Here is a 23747-nt window from a genome sequence, read left to right on the forward strand (position 1 = left end):
TGCTTAGAATTAACATTGACAAAATCTGCCTTTCCCTGTAAACAAATACATACTGACTTCTGCAGCCCCAAAAGAACTCCCTGAAATGCCTCATTTGAGGATTTAGAGTGGAGCCTCCAACACTTGTTACAACTGAGGTCATGGTCAAACAATCCAGACATAAAAACACACAAGCTATTACAACAAGGAAGTATTATATCTAGACTGTACTAGTCAGCCACAGGGGGACCAAAGTTCCTCATTTCAGCATCCATTCCAGCACTGCCCTGTAATTCCTGTGAAACACAAATTCTGTCTCAGAGGAAGGTTCTTTTAATCACAGACTATAAATTCAAAACCAGGCAGACAAGCTCAGAGGAAACATATATTTTAATTGCATAGCCTTAAGAAATGCAGTTCAACATACAGTTAATTTCAGTGACAGGTCTATCAAAACCAAAGTCTCTCTCTCATTAACTATATATTTTTATTTCTTAACACAAAGAATTTTACAGAATTAACAAGATGTATTATACTGAAAAGAGTATCTGTGAGAACATTTGAAGTAGCAAAGAATATTTTAATTTATGATTCAATTTTTCTGGTGGCAGAAGTGGATGTTTTGGGCTTTTTAAAATATACTTTTCTGTTTTACACTTTCAGACTAGATAGTAAATGCTATATATCAGTTTGACAAAATATATAATTTCTATGTTTTAGTTAAAATCCCAGCAATATAAAGTAAGCAGATATTTAAATACAATATATTTGTTTTGAAAACCACTTACCAAAATACAGGAAAGGATGCATTACAAAATACATGTGTGATTACTAAAACCTTTGAGATTCAATGCTCAGCTTCAGATGCCTGGCCAAAATGACAAAGCAAGATCAGTCAAGATGGTGCATAGGCCAAGGGGCTAAATGCTGTGAACATCTCTGCACTTTCAGTACTGCAGACATCCTCAGCAGTGGAAAAGGATGACCTGCTCTCTTTCAAGCTAAGTACCAGCATAAGAAAAAATAAGCAAGACAAAGAATGTTGTAAGAAATTCCTGAAGAAAAGCTACCATTGACATTTATGCAGTCAAATCTGAAGCTTTTCACAATGCATCATAAACCAAAATTTTCTCTTGCACGTACCCCTTCAGGCATTTTAGTTCTCTAATTCCCTCTTGTTTTAAAATAGGCTACTTTATTTTAATATAAAAAAATTATGGCTTTTCATATGGGAAACAACCTTAATTATTTCCAGTGAAAAGACATGAACAGCATTTTTATGAGATGTGTACTAGTTTGAAAACAAACCAGTGGGAGGCACTAAGTCAGAATAACAATTTAATGGAAATTAAAGAAAAGGGGAAAAAAAGGTAAAAGAAAACACTGTCAAACTGACAGAGTCAAGGTACAACCTGACACCCTGTTAGGCAGGGTGGTGGTAGCAGTCTGGTAGAATGGTGGCTGCAGTCCTCTGAAGCAGTGATCCTGTAGTAAAATTCAGATGCCTGGCCAAAATGACAAAGCAAGATCAGTCAAGATGGTGCATAGGCCAAGGGGCTAAATGCTGTGAACATCTCTGCACTTTCAGTACTGCAGACATCCTCAGCAGTGGAAAAGGATGACCTGCTCTCTTTCAAGCTAAGTACCAGCATAAGAAAAAATAAGCAAGACAAAGAATGTTGTAAGAAATTCCTGAAGAAAAGCTACCATTGACATTTATGCAGTCAAATCTGAAGCTTTTCACAATGCATCATAAACCAAAATTTTCTCTTGCACGTACCCCTTCAGGCATTTTAGTTCTCTAATTCCCTCTTGTTTTAAAATAGGCTACTTTATTTTAATATAAAAAAATTATGGCTTTTCATATGGGAAACAACCTTAATTATTTCCAGTGAAAAGACATGAACAGCATTTTTATTAGATGAGTGGCTAGCATAACTCAACAGACACTGCAGAAAATTTGCCATGTCTTATTCTGAAAACATCTAAAGTTTTCAGTCCCTGAAATCAGTTTAAGACACTAATTATAAAGTAATGCACATCAAGACTAAATCCTCTCTTATTTAGTCACTCCTTGTTTAGAAAATATCCCTTCTTCTTTTTTGTCATCTTCCACTCTAAATTCCCCATGAATTCCTTAAGATATTAACAAAATCATCATCACCCGTGATTCCAAAACTTAATCCTTCATAGTAATCTTCAAACTCAGAATAGGACACTTCATTGGGGTTGCTGCAGGACTCTCCTAATGTTTCTAGAAATGACGATTTAATTTCTTCTTCTGCAGCTTTGCCTATGAAAGTATATTTTTTTATTAATACATTTTAAAGAAGAGTGAATATGTAGCATTTAATATACTTCAGGCAAGAAACTGTCAAATTTTCGCTTGCAAATATTTTTTTCATGAACGAATTCAATATTGTGGTTTCAGAATTAAGTCATTGGCTCACTTAATACCATCAGTAGAAACCTTACTTTAATAGGATGATAGAATTAAGTATCAACAGAAAACATGGGATCAGCGAACTGCAATGAGTTATGAGATCAGGAAAATTTTTTTCTTCATATGACTGCAAAAGCTGCATAATGCATTTGTAAACTAAAATTCTGAAGTTATCTTGTAAGAAAGCATGTGTTTACTGTAATAAAACTTCAAAGTTCTAGGAAAACTTTAAGATGGAAATTGGCATTTCAAAAGTGTTCTGCAATTTACATCTGTGTCCTAGCAATTTTATAAAGATAATACTCAAGATGATTTCATAGTATTGAGAAAAAAAGTACAAAATATATGGCATTATAGTATTGGAAAAAAAATCACATATGGTATCCTTATACCCCATGTGACTTCATGTGTTACCATTAAAATCACTGGCAATATAAAAAAAAAAATCCTCTCTTCTACAGGTAAAAAAGAAAGGGTCATGGCACCATGGAGACTTTCACAGTGACTAGGCTGGTACATGGAGGTATTATTTTAGAAACTGACATACAAATATTTAAACTCCTATTTTTTCAATGGCAGACTTTAAACATTTTTGAGAATCCTGAAAAAATAATGAAGAAACCAGCATTTCCTCTAGTAAGGATGACAAACCTGTCCCAGAAATAAATTAAGTTCCTTCTGAATAAATTATTCAAGTGCTGAGTACATTCCGTGTCAGTTTTGATAGAAAACAGTAATGTGAAAATGAGAGTATCCTACTAAGTGAAAATTACTAATATCATATTTGCCACTGATAACTTACAGATGAAAGCTGAGAAATAACTGCTTTCAGAGGTAGGGAAAAGAACTACTCTGCAAACAGGCAGTATTAGCAGCTTGATAAAGAGCAAGTATTAAAATTGTGTATATGAACTCCATTACTACTTATAGTCATGTTCTGGAGAGACTCAGTTTTAAGTCCTCACATGAAAGAAGTTCCCCTTTAACAGCTCCAGTCTAAGCCAAAGTCTGTATTTCCAAGCAGTTTCTGGATCTGCTATCTCTGCTAACAAGATGACTTCCATAGTTACAGATTTTTGTTTGTTTGTTTGTTTGTTCATGTGAATTACCTGCCAATACTAGAGGATGCTTCTTTGCACAGTAACATTTTCTGACATCTACCACAGGCACACTCCCAGTTTTGTTGAAATCTAGTTTCATATAAGCCTGTAGGGGAAAAAAAGTTTCATATAAGTATCTAAGGGGAAAAAAAAAAGTGGGGAGATGAAAAGATCAAATGCACTTAACTACCTAGCACATACTTTTAGATCTTGCACAATGGATTATGTCAATTTACCTATTTTATGTAAGGCACCAGATATCAGAAAATCATTCTAGATTATGCAGTTGCATGATTATTTTACCTCAACAGTTTTCACATCAAATGTGTCTTCCCTGGTCAACTCAAAAAAAATTGTCTTCTCTCCCTAATTTCTAGCTCATCCTTAGAATCAGAAGTTAAGCTGCTTCCCCCTTCTGTCTCCTCCAATTATTAAGATTCCGCATCATTCTGACAGAAGCCTCCACACAGCCTCTTCAGCATTGCTAACAGCAGCTTCATTTTCATTTCAGTTTACTCAAATACACATGCTTGATACATAAGGCTAGGAGAGTCAGATCCTCCATGATTGAAAGCATGAAAGTATATGTGATTTTTCTTGATCTTGATATCCAGTTGCTACTCATTTGGCTGGTTTGTCATCAGTGTTTGATGCTGCAAACAACTCCACATTACATTATAGACAAATAACAAGTGGCATTTCAAATAGAACATGTCTCACGAATATACTGTAGGTCTCAAAGGAGACAAGTATTACTGCCTCCTATTTCAGGCACTGTGGGAAAAAAGTCTACACATATATAGTCATTTGCCAAAATAAGGAAACAGACTTCTGGAAGAGATCATCTCAGGGTGCCAGATGCTTTATACACTGGACTGAACTATAAGAATAGCACGTATGGGTGAAGACTCAAAATAATAAAGGAATTAATCCTAGAATTTAAAATGAACTAATTTAACAATGCAACATGCAGTCTACTAACTTATTTTCTTTTGATAAACTGATCTGAAACTTTAAGAAGTCAATTTCCAGGTACAGAACTTAAGAAAAACAACAAAACCCAACAACTAGAATATGATGAGCAACTAAATCCAAAATTAGACTGCAAAATATTTACACTTAAAATATCTACAATAAAACTTACTTTTCTCACAGATGCTTTCCTATATTCATTCATTTCTCCAAATATGGCATGAGTAAATTCTCCATAGTCAACCTTATCACTCTTGCTATCATCAAGAATTAGCCATAAGGATCTGAAGTCCTGCAATTTAAAAATATATTGACAAAGTTCTTCACTATATCCTGGAATAAAACAATTGCTATAATGGGAAATTACAGAATTCTCACAACACCCCCCAAACTTCTAGATCCAAACTCACTCACAGATTTGTAAAAATAATGCATGTCATCAGTGGTCACTGATGACCATAATTCACATTATTCGCAGTTCTATTCGCAGATAGCTGTGAGCTACTTTTACAACATAATATATAAAACAAAGGAAAAATCTAAGTAAACAGCATAAACTAATTTTTTTTTAAGCCTAAAGAGAAAAAATGGATTGCAATCACGCTTCTTCATGTTATGATGTAAAAAGATTGCATGTTTTTAACTATATTATTTTTTATTCTTAAGAACTTCACATAGAACTGAATCCAGAAATGTCAATATACCACAAGGGGAAAAAAAAACACCATCAAAAGAAAACATGCAAAACCCAGGTATTAAACTATAGATTTAAGCAAAGAAAAGAAGCAATTCCATAAATTAAGAAAGATAATACCCATGTTTACAGTTTCAGGTAGACTTACCCCTTCAGGCATTTCCAAATGGAATACTTTTAGAGCTTCTTTCAAGGCTGCCTGAGAGAGAAGACCATTTCTTTTCTTGTCTATTTGTCGGAAATACTTTCCTAAGCCTGTTATAACCCGAACTCCTCTTTTACTTAGTGTTTCTCTGAAAATACCTGAGGATTTAGAGAAATAAAGGACACAACATTTACCTGAAGTTGTCCACTTGCTATGGAGACAATATGGAAGTAAAGAACATCACATCTACATATGATGGTGCTGGTCAAAAAGACATACCCATGCATTCTGGCTCCCTTGTCTTTGATAAGAGAATGCCAATACAAAAGGAAACCATCAGTTATTTAATATTTGAGTGGAAATCATATAAAGCATGTCTAACAAGCAATACCTAATGAACTTTTTTTAAAGAGATCACATAAGGAAAGAAAAAATGGCTATTGCACTCTATATGCTCAGATTCTAAAACTGCCCACTTCTGTGGGAACTGATTACATGCCATGATTCAACATACTAAGTAAATTTGGAACAACTACTTCAGAACAATGCAATCATTCCATTATGAGACACAGAGTTGCTTCTTTATTGTACAGACTTGTTAAGTACATGTGGAAACAAAAGCAAACACGACTAATTTGGCAAAATCATTCCTAAATTATATGCAAAGAACAATTTCTATGGTAAGACATATGAAAGTCTGCAGCTAGCATATTTACTTAGGTATGTCTGAGTTTCTCAGCATACTCTGTTAACAGAAGTCACCTGCTATTACCTTCAAATTACTTGTGTCTACAATTTAAAGACAAATAGGGGCAAGGTGAAAGAAGGAAGTTTTTTTCCAGTGAAGCTGAAACTCAGACATATCTTAAAAGGTGCCTTGAAGTATACGCACAACATTCTTCCAGGCCACACCTTAGAGGAAGTCAGATAATTGAAAAGCCAGCTTGTGTCTATTATGCACAGGGAAAAAATGGAATAACTACAGGATTAAAAATAACCCTAATTATTATTCCAACAAATTTTTTGTAAAAATAAATGTCCGAGCAGATTCTAGTGACCCAAGAGTGCCTACTTAAGACACGTTTAGTTAATGACAGTAAACAGGGGTGATTATACGAGCTGTGAGCTGCTCAGATCAACCGTTTTTGTTGAAAACAAGGTTACAAAAATAATACACAGCACTGTACAAACATCTTTTCATAATTTTTAACAAAAAGCTAGGCCTTTGTCCTAAAGACTGGGATAGGAATGTGGTAGAATTTATTTACATATTCCAGAGTACACTATTCAATTATACTCATGGTGTTTGTACACTTGGCCAATAACAACTTTAATGCCAGTCTAACATAGCATCAGCATTATGTTTCAGAATTTTTTCAGAGATTATGTCAACACAGAGATTAACATTTTATTGTTCACATTCACAATTACTCTGTACATTCTGCACAATCTTTACCCAGACTGTTGATTTGAAGAGACAGGAGAAAGCATTCTTATGACTGATTTGTGCTGGTATCAGATTCTAATAATATCCTGATAAATATCTACCTTTTGTTTAATTTCATTTACACAAATAAAGTCTTTATAACATCACTATTGTTCATTGCACTGAGCTGTAAATATAAAGATATGGAAATTAAAATTAAATGAGTTCTGGTAGACAGAAACCTTGAATCTTCTTGAAAACTTCACTGTCATCAACCACTTGCCCGGAACACTCTTGCTTGAGTTCCACAGAAGAAGCTCTAAAGAAATCAAAATTAATGTTGATTAGTGAAATTACGTGTAATATGACTATATTCAAAACAGCTGTTGTAAAAAACCGTCACATACTGAACTTACTATTTAATTCATATACTACCCTTATAAGCACAATATCCAATTGCTTGAGTTTGAGAGGGTGCTCACAAAAGTCCTTGCTGGCCTGCTGCAGATATGCAGGAATTACTTTCTAACAATATCACATGGGCATCTCCTCTACTAATTCATTAATCATGGATAATTCCTCCCGTGCATAAAATCTCCAGAAGTTTAGTTCAAGACAATCCTAATCTCATACCACTGGAAGAGTTTGTTAAAGCAACTACATTTAATCACCAACAGGAAAATAACATTAAATGCTTTTTAACACTCTCTTTGGAAATTAAATAGCAAAGGTTTAGACCAAAAGTCTATCTAGAAATTATGGTTAAATTTTGTGGGTTTCTTTTGGCTAAGTTCCTTTCTGAGAAGGACTTCCCATAAGTCTTCATCAGAAATTATTATAAAGCTTGGTAAAAAAATATTGTGGGAGAACCTACTGGAAGGAAAAAAAAAAAAAAACCAAAAACAAACCAAACCAACAAATTATTTTAATCAGAATATTAAAAGATTAATTTATTAATTATTAATATTATTATTAATCAGAATATTTTAAAAAAATGGAAAAGCACTACTGTCAACTCTGAGCTGCTTGCTTACCAGTGTTTTGCCATGGCATACTTCTCCTCCTGCTTTCTGAGGTGAAAGACTTATCTCTCTGCTATCTAGTAGGACTTTTCATCTCCTCTTTGGATACCTCCCATTATGAAGTCCCTAAAAGCTTACCTACATCAGATCACCTAAATTGGAAAGTCAACAACCACCTGCAGAGGGCAATGTACTCCCTCTAGAACACATGTAAACCACAAGATTCACGGTTTGTGACAGCAGGGCATAGCTGCTCCTGGGAACCCGCAATAGACCTTTTGGATTATAGCTGAACAGGATTTTCTGTCAGTAGAGTAATGAAGGTAAGAGGACGCAGTTCAAGAGTTTTGCACCAGAGAACAGAGTGCTCAATAACATCCTCATACAGAAGAAAAAGACAGACTGAAATTTTGCCACTAATGGAAAGAACACAGAGTAAAAAAGAAAGAAATAATCTATTCCACCACAGGTAGCAGAAAATCCAAAATTTCAACCTATTGAGCCGGTCTTCTTTCTGGTTCTTCTATTCAGAGATAACATTGGTTCAACTTCAAATTTCACAGGTATAAGATTAGCAACAAATGAAAGAAAAAGCTGTTTACTTGAGTGATAAGCTCCTGAGATGTAAAATGTCTTACATAAACTATCTGAAATTAAACTATATTGTGTTTTATTTCACTGAAGCCTTGCAGAGAGGGAACAATTAGCACTAAGCATCATACAACTATATAGTTCTAGAACCAATTAAATTTGAATTTTCTATGCACTGTTAGCTTACTATGGCTCCTTTGTAAAGCTTTCAGTGTAAAGGGACTTTAAGTGAATATTACCGTAACTGAGAACAAGCTTCATGTGTCTAAACACTTGCAGAAAGAAAAATAATAGTCAAGTTCTGCTAACAAAATAGCCTTTAGATACTGAGCATATTTAATTGAGATTAAAATTATTGCTCTTCCTAATCAGGAAAGGATCAAAGTATGAGATATATGAGGAGAGGCTGGGAGAGCTGGAATTGTTTAGCCCAGAGAATAGAAGCCTTGAGGCATCTTACCCTCAAGCACATATGAATACCTGACAGAAAGGAGTAAAGAAACTGAGACAGGCTCTGCTCAGTGGTGCCTGTGGACAAGACAAGAGGCTATGGGCACAAACTGAGGTATATGATTTGCATATAAAAACATGTGGCCTCAAACAAAGGAAATAGAGCAGCTTCATGTTTCAATTCTTACTTTAAAATTACTCCTTACCGTTCTAGGAAGTTACTGAACTGTGCAAAAACCACTAACATCTATTACTAATTTCTCCTAACAACAGCCTAAATATGGATTCTGTTTTTAGCAGTATAAGTAATAAGGTATTAGGAGCTCAAAAGAATATTTTTTTGCTTAAGGAAGGAAAGGTAATTTGAAAAGCAGTTAGCAGCACTTACTTTAGATAATCCATAGCTGCTTCATCAATATTTATCACACGAAGGGTAAAGACGGCGTTCTGCTTAACACTTTCTGGAAGGTTATGATCAACACTTCGGAAAGTTAGATTAGCTCCCTGTTGTTAAAGCACACAATGATTTAAAAATAGGTTGGGTATTTCATAAATAGAGGGGAAGGGGAAAGAAAGAAAAGCAGCAAACTAGAAGCAAAGAATGCTGAGAAGAATAAAAAATGCAGTAGCTCTAACTGTAATATCTGTGCAGGCCTGGGTATAAAGTCTCCAAAACTCATGAATTTGGGAGGTGGAGGCAGAGACACTGATATTTTGCAAGGGTCTCAACCACTTGGACTTTGTGAGAGATCTGTGTATCTTAATGTCAGCCCAGAAAGCATGATCACAGATATGGAGTCTCACAGATACATCATTCCAAAGAGCTACTTTGGAGCAGTACATTTTCTGGAGGACTTTAAGATGCATCTTTATTCAGAACACATTTCCATATGCAGGCTGCAGATGAAAATCCCTAACATGTAGCTTTATCTTCCATATCATAAACTCATCTATTTCATCTTGAAAATTCTTCGGTGGCTGTGTAAGCAGTTAGGATAGGCATGTTATTAGAAAAAACACACTAAAAACTACTGTCAACTTCTTTTACTTTCAACACTTCACACAAACACAGTTTTTGCTCTGAACTTCAGATTTGCAGGAGCACGTGAAGAATTTGGTGAAAACAGTCTGTACTTGAAAACTTGCTAAGTATTTACATACCATGAGCACTTAACCCAGTGTGGAAGAACAGCAGTACAGAAGGTGCAATATGATTTTTATTCAGTCATCAGATCAGCTGGTAGACAAAGTTTAACATTGTTTCATACACTTGCTCTAAAAAGCTAGTGGTTTACAAACGGTAGGAAACAATTAACACACGATTTCTTCATGTTTAAAAAATATTTAATCATTGCTTCGAGTTAAAAATGCCAGCAGACCTTGCAAAGATTATTGACTTTTAACAAGTACTTTAGTCTACTTCCTCTTCAGGACTCTCCATCCCGAGCGGATCATTTCGCCTAAAAAAGGTCCACACTGTCTGCAGTCTTGTGCCCTCTAGGGGGAAAACTCCAAACTACAGATTAATCTGAAACCTTAATTGGAATCTCTAAAATGTGGGACAGCTAAATAATCCAGACTTCTGAAAATCTTTAATTCAAAAACGTTACCCAAGGGGAAGAATTTTGGTCTTCCAAGAAGGTTAGATCACAATTTTCAATTCAAATATCCAAATATTACTTCCAGAAAAATAGTTTTACATTCAGCAGAAGAATACTTACAATGTAGAAGTCACTAAGATCATAAGCTTTCCCCTTTCTTTGTCCACGTTGATGTTGATAAATTCCCTTCTGAATGAAAGGCAAGGCATTTGTCCTGTGAAATAATCCAAAACTGGTATTAAACCAATTAAATTTATTTAAGCTTCTTAGATACAGTGAAATATGTTTTCTAAAACCTTTTTAAAAAGTAGTTTATCCTACCTGTTTTTTCCAAACTGTCGAAATTCATACACTGTAAGGGATTTGTCACATGCAAAAAAAAATCCAACCAACTCTCTACAAGCATCATGACCATTTCTAGAAGGAAAATTGAAAAGCATCTTTATGTTTTTCATCTATATAAATCCAATTCAACCCAAACATAAGTAACATTTATTTTGGAATCAGAATGGTTTGAGTTATAAGGGACATTAAAGATCATCTAGTTCCAAAACCCCTGCCATGGGTGGTGACACCTTCCACTAGATCAAGCTGCTCAGAGCCCCATCCAGCCTGGCCTTGAACACTTCCAGGGATGAGGCATCCTCTGTGCAACCTGTTCCAGTACCTCACAACCCTCACAGTAAAGAATTTCTTCCTAATATGTAATCTAAACCTGCCTGCTTTTATTTTGAAGCCATTCCCCCTTGACCTATAACTACACACCCTTGTAAAAAGTCCCTCTCCAGCTTTCCTACAGCCTTCCTGTAGGCACTGGAAGGCTGCAAAAGGGTCTCCCTGGAGCCTTCCCTTCTCCTGACTGGACAATTCAACTCTCTCAGCCTGTCTTCATAAGAGAAGTGCTCCATCCCTCTGATCATCTTTGTGACCTTCCTGTGGATCACTCCAACAGGTCCTTCTCATGCTGGGACCCCAGAGGTGAACACAGCACTGCAGGTGGGGTCTCATGGGAGAGAAGCAGAGCGGCAGAATCCCCTCCCTTGTCCTGCTGGCCATGTTTCTTTTGGTGCAGCCCAGGACATGGCTGGTTTCCTGGGTGCAAGCACACACTGCCAGATCATGTTGAACTTCTCATCCACCAGCACCCTCAAGTTCTTCTCCTCAAGGCTGCTCTCAGTATCTATTTTATTTCCACTGTTGCATGCTGAACAATTTATTTTTTTAAAGAGCTATTCGACTATTTTCTTTAACCCACCATGAAATGGATTCAGTCACATTTTTAATTCAATATTCCATTCTCCATAATGCTAAAAACACCTCTGGAGGCTTCATGTTTTAGTATGCCAATATAATTTTCACTCATTAACAAAAGGATTACACACACCAGGACTACTGCATTCGTTGAGGTATATGAAAGTATGTTGCTGAATACTCAGCTGTGTCTAACAAGCATAAAGCTCACAGCTGCAGAAAAGCATCACTTTCAGAATTGAAAAATATGTTTATGCCACCACTATTCAAATAAGAACAGTTTCAAAGACGTTCTAAAATTTAATGCATAAGGAGCTATGAAAAAGTTGCAAAGCCATTACTACTTATAGTAGTTGCCACATCTAAGATAAGACTAAAATAATTTTAATCAACTGAGATGCAACAGCTAAAAGCACTGTTTTACACAGTCCCTGTGCTAACTGTCCTGAATAGAGCTATGGGTTAGATAGTAATATAACACTGCTTACAGATCTTAACATTGTACAGGGCAACTGTACAGCCACTATCCATTAGCCATGTCAAAATTTGTGCTATATGTGGACACCCACATGTACTTTTTTTCTTAAACATTCAGCGCAATTAATTAGTTCAAGAGAGTAATCATCATTCACAAATTCAGAGAACTGAAAGGCTTCACAAAATTTGTGATTACCTCGATATAATCCTACTATCAAAGTGTAGCTTGTTGGAGAGCATGCTCTCAGTTAGTCCTGATTTGGTCCTTATTCTGTGAAAATAATGCAGCATGTTAATGATACCTATATGCTCACAGATAAATGTTACATAAAAATCAACCATTTCCAAACAGCAAAAAACATGAAATACGGTATCCTTGGCAACTGGCTGAGGAGATGATCCTTTGTAGTTGAATTAGAAAGCAACTCAGAGATGTAAAGTGTTCTGTGATTATATAATATGAGAGTACATTCACAGAGAGCATAGATATGAATGGGATTTTTGTTTGCATACACTTATATAAAGAATGAAACCTCTGTCACTCACCATACTTCCACGAATCAATGCGTTCTTTTACAAAAATACCCAGATTGGGCCTTTTCTACCCACCTAAATATTTTACACTGGCCCTATTACTAGTTCCAGAAATGGAGATTTGTCTATGTGATAGATGTAAGAAATTGAGACTGGTTTTGTTGTCTTTTTTCTTTTTTAAGAATATATAGATGACATTCAATGAGAAAGACTTTAGAGAGGGATGTTAAAATGCACAAAGCAGAAATGCTTGCCTGAATGTTGAGAAAAATTAACATAACAAAACTCAGACCTGCAAATTAATTTCATTTTATGGATCACAGTGTTTCCTTAGGTTTTTTTAAGTTCTTGGAGCTACTATTTCAATGCTGACAGTCCAGGAATGTCATTTAATGCCAATAGGGTTAATTATTGCAGCAGAAATCAAAACATGAAAGAAAAGTATGATTATATTGTGAAGATCTACATTAGCATTTACAGATGCATATTTATGCAATTTATGCACCTCAGGATAGGAATCTCTCAAAGGATATGACAGGACTGCAAGCATCCAACAGCTTGGAAAAGGCTGGCAAAACCTTGTGATGAATAATATCAGTATAAGCTTAACAATGTTCTCCCAGGTCTTATAAATTCTATGAATCAATCATAATACACAGAGAATTCACATAAAAAGGTCCCTGTTATCTCACCAGGCAATAACAAGCACAGGGAAGCTACAAAAAAGGCCTCACACGAAGCTGGTGGATCCAAGGCAAAAATAAAACATCTGGAAAGGCAAACAGACTTCACAGAGCTAAAAAAAAAAAAAAAACAAAACAGCAGAAGACGTATTTTTATAAACTTACTTTGTTTCATGGAGTGTCCTTCTTCTAAAACACATTGGTGCTGTCCCAACTCCCAGAAGTCCTTGAGCTTCCTTGCAAGCATCAGAACATGTGGACTGCTCTGGATCACTTATAACAGCTCTGACCACAAAGAGCAGGGAGAAGCCCTCTGACTATTAGTATGGCTGAATTTCAGGTCTTACATATTCTTACGCAGGAAAGAAAACACCCAAAAATAATACAGCAATACAGTCTTGGAGTTACCCACTAAGCTTGAATAAATTTGTGGCCCTAATTTTTTGTTTGCTTATACAAATTCTTAAGTCTATTTCTCAAAATTAAACATATGCAGTAATATTCTGGCAGTGCACTACTATAATGTAACATGTAATGTTACATGTAGATATGTATTATTTAAAGTATATTCGATATATCTTTATATAAAATAAATCTTGGTAGTGTGACGGTTTGTGTGGTTTTTCATCATTTCCACTATTTCTGTAAATATTCCACCAGTGATGTTCTATAACCACGGCTTCCTCCAATATTAGTGATAGCAGTTACTAGTACTGGCCAGTGATGGCACCACAGAACCATAGAATAGCCTAGGTTGGGAGGGACCTTAAAGATCATCCAGTTCCAACCTCCATTCTGTGGGCAGGACACCTTTCACTAGAGCAGGTTGCTCAGAGCCCCATCCAATCTGTCATCCAACAAAAACATTGGCACCTCCTCCCTCAAAGCACTGACTACACAGCTGAGAGGATCTCAAAGTCCCAACAAGCAGAAAAGAAATAGATGAACTTGTTTTTGAACATTTTGATATTCTCTGTATCAGTTCAACAAGTAAACAAAATAAAAGACCCTTTAAAAATAAATGAGATGCTTTTTATGCTATTGAAATGGTTTATCAGAAGGAAAAAGTAATTTTACATGGCTATTATAGTTTTCTAAACTTGCTCTCTGATCTATACAGATCCGTCTTTGTACACATCAGTTACACTGATTTAACTGCAAGATTGGCCCTATTAAAAAAATATTCAAAACACCTTTGTGTTTCCTTTAATAGTTTTTTTAATGCAACTGTTTTGAACTAATCTTTTCCGATTAACATCCTGATATCTGATACCAATTTGTTTGGAAGTACTGGCAGAGTTATATTTGGAACATAAACAGAGAGATTTTTTAAATTAAAACTTCATCCTGATGCAGCTGCAGAACTACTGAATATTGTTTTGACATTATCAACAGAAGGGTTCAGAGTAGGAGAAGGAATACATGGGAAAAATAAGGCAAAGCAGCAGAAGGAGGTTAAACACAGAATGGGCATCCATGATCCAAGATGCACAAAGCTGTACATTTAATGCAACATCAGTAGTACTGAGACACTTTAACATAATCAGCATATTTTTAAAATCACCTCTGTAATAATCTTTGTCACAGGCCAAGCACTTATTTGAAAACTGGGGATTTCTATCCCGTATAGCTCCATAATTTTAATCCTGCTAAATGATACTTGGAATTTAACATTGTGTTTCATCACAATTTTGTTTCCCTCAGGCAACCTTCTTGTCATCTCAGCTTTTAAATAGTGAAAAGCATTAATAGACTTTTAAACAATGTAGGCCATTTGAACTGCCACTGTAACAGAAACAAATTAAAACTAAAATGATGAAGTGCAACAACATTTCAGCCTCAAAATCTTAGGATTTGATGGGCTGGAAAACCAGTGCAGATGACTCCAGAGATTGTAAACTATGTACAGAATGCAAAATAATCTAGACCTACCCACAGTTAATTTTTAGTAAGTGTAAAGTAACATGAAACTATATTAAACTAGCTTGCATCTTCCTATATATTGTCATAACCAGACAGCTTGCATAAAGCCCTGAATTATTAAAGCATGCTTAAAATAGAGGGATCTTTCTGCACAGAAGCAATGCTTTCTTGTAGCTAAAGGGATAGCAATGAAGGCAGGAGATCTTACTGTACAACCTGGATCAACTCGAATTGTAACAGTGCCTTTTGTTCCCACATGCCCAGCACTAGTATAACACTCCTTTATGCCTGAAAGGTGCTATGTCAGTATTAATAAAGAATTAATAAATATTAATAAAGCTAAGATTTTTAGAAAGGACAATAAATATTGAGAAAGTGTAATAATTTAATTTATATATTATATTTAATATTTTATTATTAAATATATAAATATATATATATAAATTATATATTAAATATATAATTATATATTATAATTAATGTGTAATTTAATTTATAACATCAGGCATCCATATATTTTCTTGAGGTGCAAGAGGGTTATTTTCAAGAACTCGTGCTATTGTAAAGGCCTTAAAATAGGTTCAAGTACAAAATTTCAAATTATTTACAGAAAAAAAAAAAAAAACAAAACCACATGGCACTTTAAACTAATATTTTAAGTTGCATTAAAAAGACTTCTCATGTAAAGAATTTTTGCAAATAATACTACTACATAAGATTTCATAAGACTTGGAACAAGATGACCAAAACAGCTCTTAAGCAAGAAAAGCTAAAAACAAACAGATCTAAAGTAGGGAAAACTGAAATTTTACATTATAAATTCATTTACCTACATAATTGATCCACCATAACTTGTTCTACAACAGCCTGTTTTCTCCTCTCTGCAGCAACATCCTCCTGCAATGAAAAACTGACTGAGAACAAATGAAATATATAACAGCAGGCACTTCAAATAATAAATTACCCTTTAAGACAGCATTCAGAGGTCACAAACTTACCAACGTCACAATTAATATTTTTTATAGTTTTAATAGAGTTCTATTTGCATAAAAGACATATAATATTCTCTGCTACACACTCGATTTGTCTATACATATTAGTTGCAATAAATATGAGAATTCTAGTATTTAAGTTGACAGAAAAAATCCTTATTTCTGTATTGTTTCCAATACATTCTGTAAGTACAATAGAGCCTGAGGAGACTCGGAGACTCACATTATTCCAGGTTTTATGGTTGACACAGATTCCAACTAAGAGAATAAAACTTTACCTCCAGCAATATTTAGTCAAAAAAAATTCTTTTAAGACTAAAGTCTCAGTTGGAAGATTTTTCTTTCCTGCATGCCACAATAATTTTCTGCTGAGACAGGTCAATCTGAAAAACCTTTCAGGGAATATCATCCTAAAGGGGAAAGGGGATTTAACATGATCTTATTATTATTTTTATTAGAGTAACACTGAACCATAACCTTGTGCCATTCACTATAAAGTGTGCAGGCATTGATCATGACCTGTTACACAGAGAGAAACCAAAGTACAAGATAGTATGGAGGCCACCAGCATTAACCAGGCCTCAGCACCTTTCTTTATCTTCCACATATCTGAACTTTTTTACTGCATTTAAAATTGCCTTTTATTCCAAAAAAATATTTGTATATATGAGAAAATAGAGATTATTATTATGGAGGGGGTTTACGCTGCCTTACATTTTTTTAGATATTCTGAAACTAAAGAATTAAGATATTTTTCTAATTGGTCTTGTGTGCAAACCAAATTCAAATTGCATGGATGAAGAACTGAAAGGTTCCCAGGTACCTATAAGAGATAATTCCTAATTCCAAGAGATGTTATGAGTAGAATTCACAATCTTCAAATAAATAGATTGGCACTACCCAAAAAAAGAAAGCAAAATTGAAAAAACACAAATAACTAATGTAACACCAGACCAGCTGTTGGTTACTCCAAACTGATTTTAAGCCTTAGAAGATTTCTGAATTATAAGAGATAGGGGGCTTTTTAGTTTGCTTTCATGTTTCATTTTTGCACATATTAGAACTACAGGCTGCTTTATTCTGAGTTAATAATTTTTTACCCATTAACTGTTGTAACAGATGTTTTAAAAAGAATGATGTAAAGGAACACACTGATAATACAGAACAATGTTTTTTATAACATATTTCATGGACACTGGCTTATAGATCCAAACCAGTTAGCATGCTGAAAAGAATCTGAAAAAAAAAACCCAAACAAACAAACTAAAAAAATTTACACCTTAAATTTCAATTGAATATTAGGTCACTAAATGTAGCCTTTCATGGAACGTCTTCCATTCTGCTCTCAGACAAAAGCTCTACTATGAGATTACAAAAATGTGGAGGGCAGAGGCAAACATTGAACTTGCAGCAGCTCCCACTGGTAAAAAAGTAGTAATTGTTGTTCCCTAAATATGACCATTCAGAGAAAATCAACCTTCTTCAGAGGTTATATATGATATCTATGGGCAATCACACATGGACTGTGAATCACAAAATCACAGAACAAACTGAACTGGAAGGGACCTACAAAGAAAATTATTGGAACATATATGCAGTTACTACTGCCAATTTCTTCCAGTATTCTACCACTATCAGAAGCTTGACCTAGGAAAGCCTGAGATGGTCCTTGAAAGAGACAGCCAGTGCTGACCATGAGTGCTAATCAATAACAAAAGGGTTTCTGAAGGTCCCAGTAACACCTTGCTCAGACACCTCCTGGCTTTATTTTAAAGCACGGCAGCTACAGAATATCTTCTATTTTGTGGTTCTGCACTGCTCCCTTTCTCAGTGCTTTCACTGTACTTCCTTTAGCATTAAGTAGTTACTCTAGGGATACTTCAAGACTTTTTTCCATTATCTTCAGCCTATAGTATAGATTTTTTAATTTATTCTAAATATAAAAGCTTAAGTACTTTCTCAAAAGATTTTCTTATCATGAAAATTAACAGTGACCTCAGTAGTGCAACATCTGCATTCCCTTCAACAAGACTAGAAATCAAATAAATGCTTGCAATGATGCAAAATTCAGTGCATAGTGATCAGCAAATAAAATGAATTAAAATTGCTATTTACTTTAAAAAATCATAAAATTTCTCACGGCTTAATATTCCATGAGAAAGCTAGAATGCATAACCCTTTTCAACAATACATTCAAAAACCAGTTACAAAAGCCATCACTTTGCATATGCAAATACTGAACTATGCAATATCAAATCAAGGTTCTTCCTAATTGTAAATCATCCTAAATTCAAGGCCTGCCCTCAGATGAGCAAGACTCCTATTGTTCAGCCCTAAAAAGAGTAAAATTCACATCTATGTAAGAAATTAAAGAAGCATATTGGGTACATCCATGTAATGAAAGTTTTAATTCCCCTCTATGCATGCTAGTGAGTCCATACTAGTTTCCAGTCTTCAGAGCTCCCTCCTTCCCTCAGAAAGGATCTGACAGAAGATCAGAGCCAAAGCAATTGAAACGAGATGCTAAGGGAGCTTGGGTTTGTTTAGTTTGCAGAACCAGCAGCTATGAGGCATTCTGAAGAGAAGTTACAAAGTGAGAACCAAATTTTTTTGACAGTAGCCAACAGTATAACAGAAGGTGAAGGTTACACACTGAGCCTTGGGAAGATTGGTGTGGACAACAGGAAGAACTTCTTCACATAGTGACATAGCAGGTCTCATGAAGATGTTGCCTAGAGATGCCGTAGAAGCTCCATCCCTGGAGCTTGAAGACTCAGCCAAAGTTGTTGCTGACTCAATCTAACACTAGCAGCAGAGCTGATGGAATCCATGGACCATTGAATACAGGCTCAGCTAAAAGCTACAGGTCAGAGGAAACCATAGAATATCCTGAGCTGGAAGAGACCCATAGGGATCATCAAAGTCCAACTTCTGGCACTGAATGTAACACTAGGTTCACTCAACTACCTCTTAGTTGTATGAATATATCTGTATATATTACTCATTATTTGCATTCTCATTTATATACATTACTGCATAAAACACAAGCATTACAGAGAGGATTTTAAAAATGCTCACTGGATTGCTCAGTTCATCTTCCATTGAAAGAAATGTTTAAACTCACATGATTTCAATGGGTGCAATTACACCCCAAAGGCATAACTTCTGTTGAACATCTAGGAAACCATCCTCCACATCTAGGTGGTTAGCAGCATAATACCAGTCAAAATACTTACAGCTTCTGATTTCCTTATGTTGTGCTGCACATTATAAGGCTTGTTTGTATAGCATTGTTGCAGGAGAGCTTTCTTATCAAGAGTTACAAAATCATCATTATGTCCATCTTCAAGCTGTGTACCCTACATAAAAAATATATTCTTTTCATAAATCAAATTTAATGAATTGTAATAAAAACAAACTAAAAAACCCACACACGTTTTCCTCAACAATTTATTTAAAAGTACGTCTCTTTCTTTCTTCTTCACTTTTTAAAGTATCTACTTCTTCCACTTCATGCTAATTAAAAGAGAATTCTTTTAAGCCTAGCTTTCTACAGGAACTGAACTTATAAGAAAAGACTAGAGAGAAAGATTTATATCTTTTGAATACTTACCAGTTTTCATTCATACTGAAATAAATAAAAAATAAAAAAATCTCAAAAATGCTGTTCATACAAGCTTTGTGAAAAAACAGCAGCAAGTCAGAGAAGGAAGACTGTAGTATCTCTGAGAAGAAGAGAAGAACTCTTCCTTTTTCTATTCTCTCAGGAACAGCCAAGAGAAAGCAGAGGATTTGCTGTTAGGTATAAAGCTCAAAGTTCACTGTAGAGATACTGCTTTGTGACCAGTGAAGTAAAATACTGTCTAGACAGGGAAAAGCCAAAGCATGCTACTGGTTCTAACAGACTTGTAAACCAGTCCCAGGGTATTATGGAAATATTTCCTACATATGATGACATGAAGAAAAAGTATACAGGAGGTTTTTACAAAACTCAGGAAGGAGGGAGCACAGGAAAGAAATCAAAAGAGTAGGTTTTGTTAGCAATCTCCTCCATGAGCAGCTTCTTTCAGAAAAGAAAATTTGTTACAAGTTCTACTAATCAAGTAAAACAAGTGTACTGAAATATTTTGATTTATTCATCTAATCAGGTAGTGATAGTATCTAACAAAAAAATTGTTTTGATAGACATTGTATTACAATCTGTGAGAAGAACTAAGACACATGCTTCTAGTGCTTAGCAAGTATCTTTCTGGAACCCAAAATCACCAGAAAAAAGTCAGTTCTGCTTTTTCTCTCCCAGTATACACTTGCCATCTATTTCTTCATTTTCAGATTAACTTGGCTGCTCCTGTAAATACCTTTTTGAAGGGCTTGCAGTTGTGCATATAAAGGAGTCACTCCTTGAAAAGCAGATTATATGACAGTGTCAGACCAGTACATTAGAGTGGAATCATTAAAAACAAACAAACAGAAAACCCTACAACTAATCTCCAGAACAGACAATTTTATCTACCACCAAACATAAAACTAAACCACAAAATACCACTACTTTTTTTTCTTTCACCTCTTATTCACAGAATATTTATTAATAGATTTTTTCAGGTTCTCCTATATCTGATCACTATAAGCATGACTATAAGAGGAGAAAGCTCTCTTAAATCTATCTACAAAATAGTGAGACCATCTTTGTCTTATGTCTTTTCATTGTACTGAAAGTTAAGAAAGTAAATTCAGTGAACTCATCCATCACAAACCTTTTCTCTGAAGAGCAATGAGCACAATATGTTCCATCAACATCTGCATACTCAACTTTCCCTTAAGATTCTTAAATGGTCATCTACCCTCAGCAGAATCTAGCATTCAACCAGTCCTCACAGATGTTGCTTACTTAGGCTTCATGCTTCCTTACACCTACAGTGATGCATCTTTCCCTGTTCAACCACACTCCTCTGCTATCTCCTCCAGAACAAGATGAAAGTTGGGTTTATTTATCCCTTTATTTTCCAGTTTCTTTCCACTGATCTTCCTTCTTTGCACCTTAGTTTTAATTTAAAAATACAAAAGAAACCTGGGAGAACTAATACAGCTTGCAGTCCAACTGTACTGAATCTTATACAACATCAAAGCAAAAAGTACAAATAATATCTTTCATTATTTTAACCCCATAATTCTTTGCATTTTCAGTGGTAATAGTTCTCTAAGGAACCAATTAAATCTTTCATTTCTCCTTTTTTAAGTCCTATATACAGTCACAATTTACAGAGTACTAATTAAAATACTTCTACATTTAAAAAATAAAAAAGCTTGAATGAATTTCTGATTTTTGAAATAACATTTTGCCAAGACCTTCCTGCTGTCTCTCCTCTTCTTACAGGCTGTAAGTTCTTCCTTATCAATCATGCTTATCTTCATGCTCGAGCTAGAGGTGCACTATGAGGGCCAGGGTTACTTTCCTTGCCAGAGAACACAACCATACATAACCATACATAAATTCTCAGGGCACCTCAGCTTCTCTCTCTGCAACAACTGAAACAAGCTTCCTATATCTTATTTCCTCCCCAACATTAGATGCTGAAATTACATGCTTTTATTTCTTTACAATAAAAACATGAAATTAATTACACACATGTGCAAACCTTTCCAAACAGTGTAATTAAATAGTGATGTACATTTGCTATTTAAAAATGTGATTTCTATTTTGCCAACTACTTTTATTGAACTGTCTGGACACTGGAGGTGTTCTTTTTTCTTTTCTGCAATTCTCTGAGGATGCTGCTTATATTCTTCCTTTGTATCTGCTTCATACTGACCATACTTCAGTTTGTTTCTCTCTGTGGGGGATGGCAGATTTTCTGGTCTTGTCTTCTGCTCCAAAACAGAATGTTAAAGCAATGAGTAATCAATATAAAAGCCTCTGGCTGGTCTATTAAATGGGAACAGCATTATTTTAATTCATATCCAGTCTAATGTCTGAAACTTCTAGACATGATGCTTCAAATTAAGAAAAAATGCAAATAGGACTGCATATTCAGGCTTAACTTGCATTGAGTTCTTCAAATTCTACCATTTTTAAATCTAAAAAATACATAGGCAAATGGTTTTACATCACTTTTAAAGAAATAAGTCAGATTCAGTGGCTCTGCCTTATAACATCACTAAAATGTAAATTGTGACATTTGATTTTGGATGGTTGAAAACAGGTGGATGAATGTTTTTCAGTCAGAAGTTATAATATTCTTGTGTGGCAGGTGAGTACTGGGACACTGTTCTTTAGAACAACATCAGCTGCACAGCTAAGTACCTTTCTAACCTTACACCCATTTCAGGTGTAAGGTTATAAAGGTATGCAACAGAGGCTGGGATCAGTAGAAAGCACAGCAATGACAGAAGTCCAAGATTCCATTCTTTTCTGTCTCCCTGTATGACTAACACCTTCAATATTTAAGTTATATTCCTTCAGTGCTAACAAAAGTAAGGTGGCCTTGTCTAGCATCTCTACACAACACTTGCAACTCATCTTGCAACAACAGTGTTACAGTCCTGCTCTAGAAAACCATTTCTCAAAACCCAAAAAGATTTGTTTTTGAAGAGCCAACTTTCTCCTTCAAAAGAGGATTCACATCCCTTCACTGATTAATTCCTGAATTATAAGAGCATATTTAAATTTTTCTTCCAAAAGTGACCTGTTTTGAGAAGATTTACTTACAGTTACTGAAGAAGCTGGAATCTATCTTGCTAAAGGAAAGCTTGGTCAGAGCCCCAGAAGCAAGAAATGCAGAAATAAAGACTGCTCAGAGGAATGCATTAAAATATTTTAAAACAGCTTGAAAATCTTCTCCACAAAAAAAAGATGGGGAGCAAGTCAGGCAAAAAAAAAGGGGGGGAGGAAGAGAGAGAGAAAGAGAGAGAAAGAAAGAAGGAGAGCAAAAAAGGGTAAGTAAACAGAAGATACATTCCAATACATTGAGCACTCAGTATTTAAGACATAATGAAGGCAGAAAGGAAGCAACAAGAGGTAAAGGAAAGCAGAGAAGAAAGGGAGAAAGACCCTGCGAAACAAACAAAGCCACACTAACCTTCCATTAGCACTACTGAAGCTCGACTGAGTTATACATATGAACTTTGTTTAAAAAAAAAATGGTAAAGCAAGCAGTGTAATCATAAGCATCCAGACCCAAAAAGGCTATAGCAACCCAACTATGTTTGCACTGCACATTTACAAGGCAGTAGAAAGGAAAACAACCTATCTGTAGTTACATGTTTACAGTTACATCTTAAGACACGTATAAATATCTATGTTGAGCACATATTCTAAAAACTAGTACATTCTTAGTACATTATTTTAAAAAGACCAAAAAACCACTTACCATTTCAGTTTTTACTTAAATGAAATTGTTTTTCAAGTAGAGAAACCATTTGGTTATATAGGGAAACATACAAAATAATGATCTTGGCAGATTCACT

The 23747-nt window shown here is 35.0% G+C and overlaps 1 protein-coding gene across 10 annotated transcripts in view; it reads right to left on the reverse strand.

Annotated features, from left to right (window-relative positions):
* Positions 1-1484: 1484 nt before the first annotated feature.
* Positions 1485-23747, reverse strand: part of CAPS2 (calcyphosine 2) — a 29076-nt gene continuing 6813 nt past the window's right edge. For 5 of the 10 annotated variants that reach the window (XM_017733253.1, XM_017733249.1, XM_017733250.1 and 2 more), the window contains exons 6-17: positions 19520-19642; positions 16121-16188; positions 13534-13653; positions 12348-12422; positions 10745-10840; positions 10544-10637; positions 9211-9326; positions 7002-7078; positions 5337-5491; positions 4667-4786; positions 3532-3628; positions 1485-2272 (exon numbers count right to left, since the gene is read on the reverse strand). In XM_017733253.1, the coding sequence (XP_017588742.1) occupies positions 2097-2272; positions 3532-3628; positions 4667-4786; positions 5337-5491; positions 7002-7078; positions 9211-9326; positions 10544-10637; positions 10745-10840; positions 12348-12422; positions 13534-13653; positions 16121-16188; positions 19520-19642 (1317 nt within the window). In that variant the 3' untranslated portion in view covers positions 1485-2096. Of the gene's footprint in view, positions 2273-3531; positions 3629-4666; positions 4787-5336; positions 5492-7001; positions 7079-9210; positions 9327-10543; positions 10638-10744; positions 10841-12347; positions 12423-13533; positions 13654-16120; positions 16189-19519; positions 23102-23747 lie in introns of those variants that run through there. The other 5 variants (XM_017733258.1, XM_017733257.1, XM_017733256.1 and 2 more) reach the window with 5 other exon arrangements.

Source organism: Corvus brachyrhynchos, unplaced genomic scaffold (genome assembly GCF_000691975.1).
Source record: "Corvus brachyrhynchos isolate BGI_N302 unplaced genomic scaffold, ASM69197v1 scaffold32, whole genome shotgun sequence".
In the NCBI taxonomy this organism is placed as follows: domain Eukaryota; kingdom Metazoa; phylum Chordata; class Aves; order Passeriformes; family Corvidae; genus Corvus; species Corvus brachyrhynchos.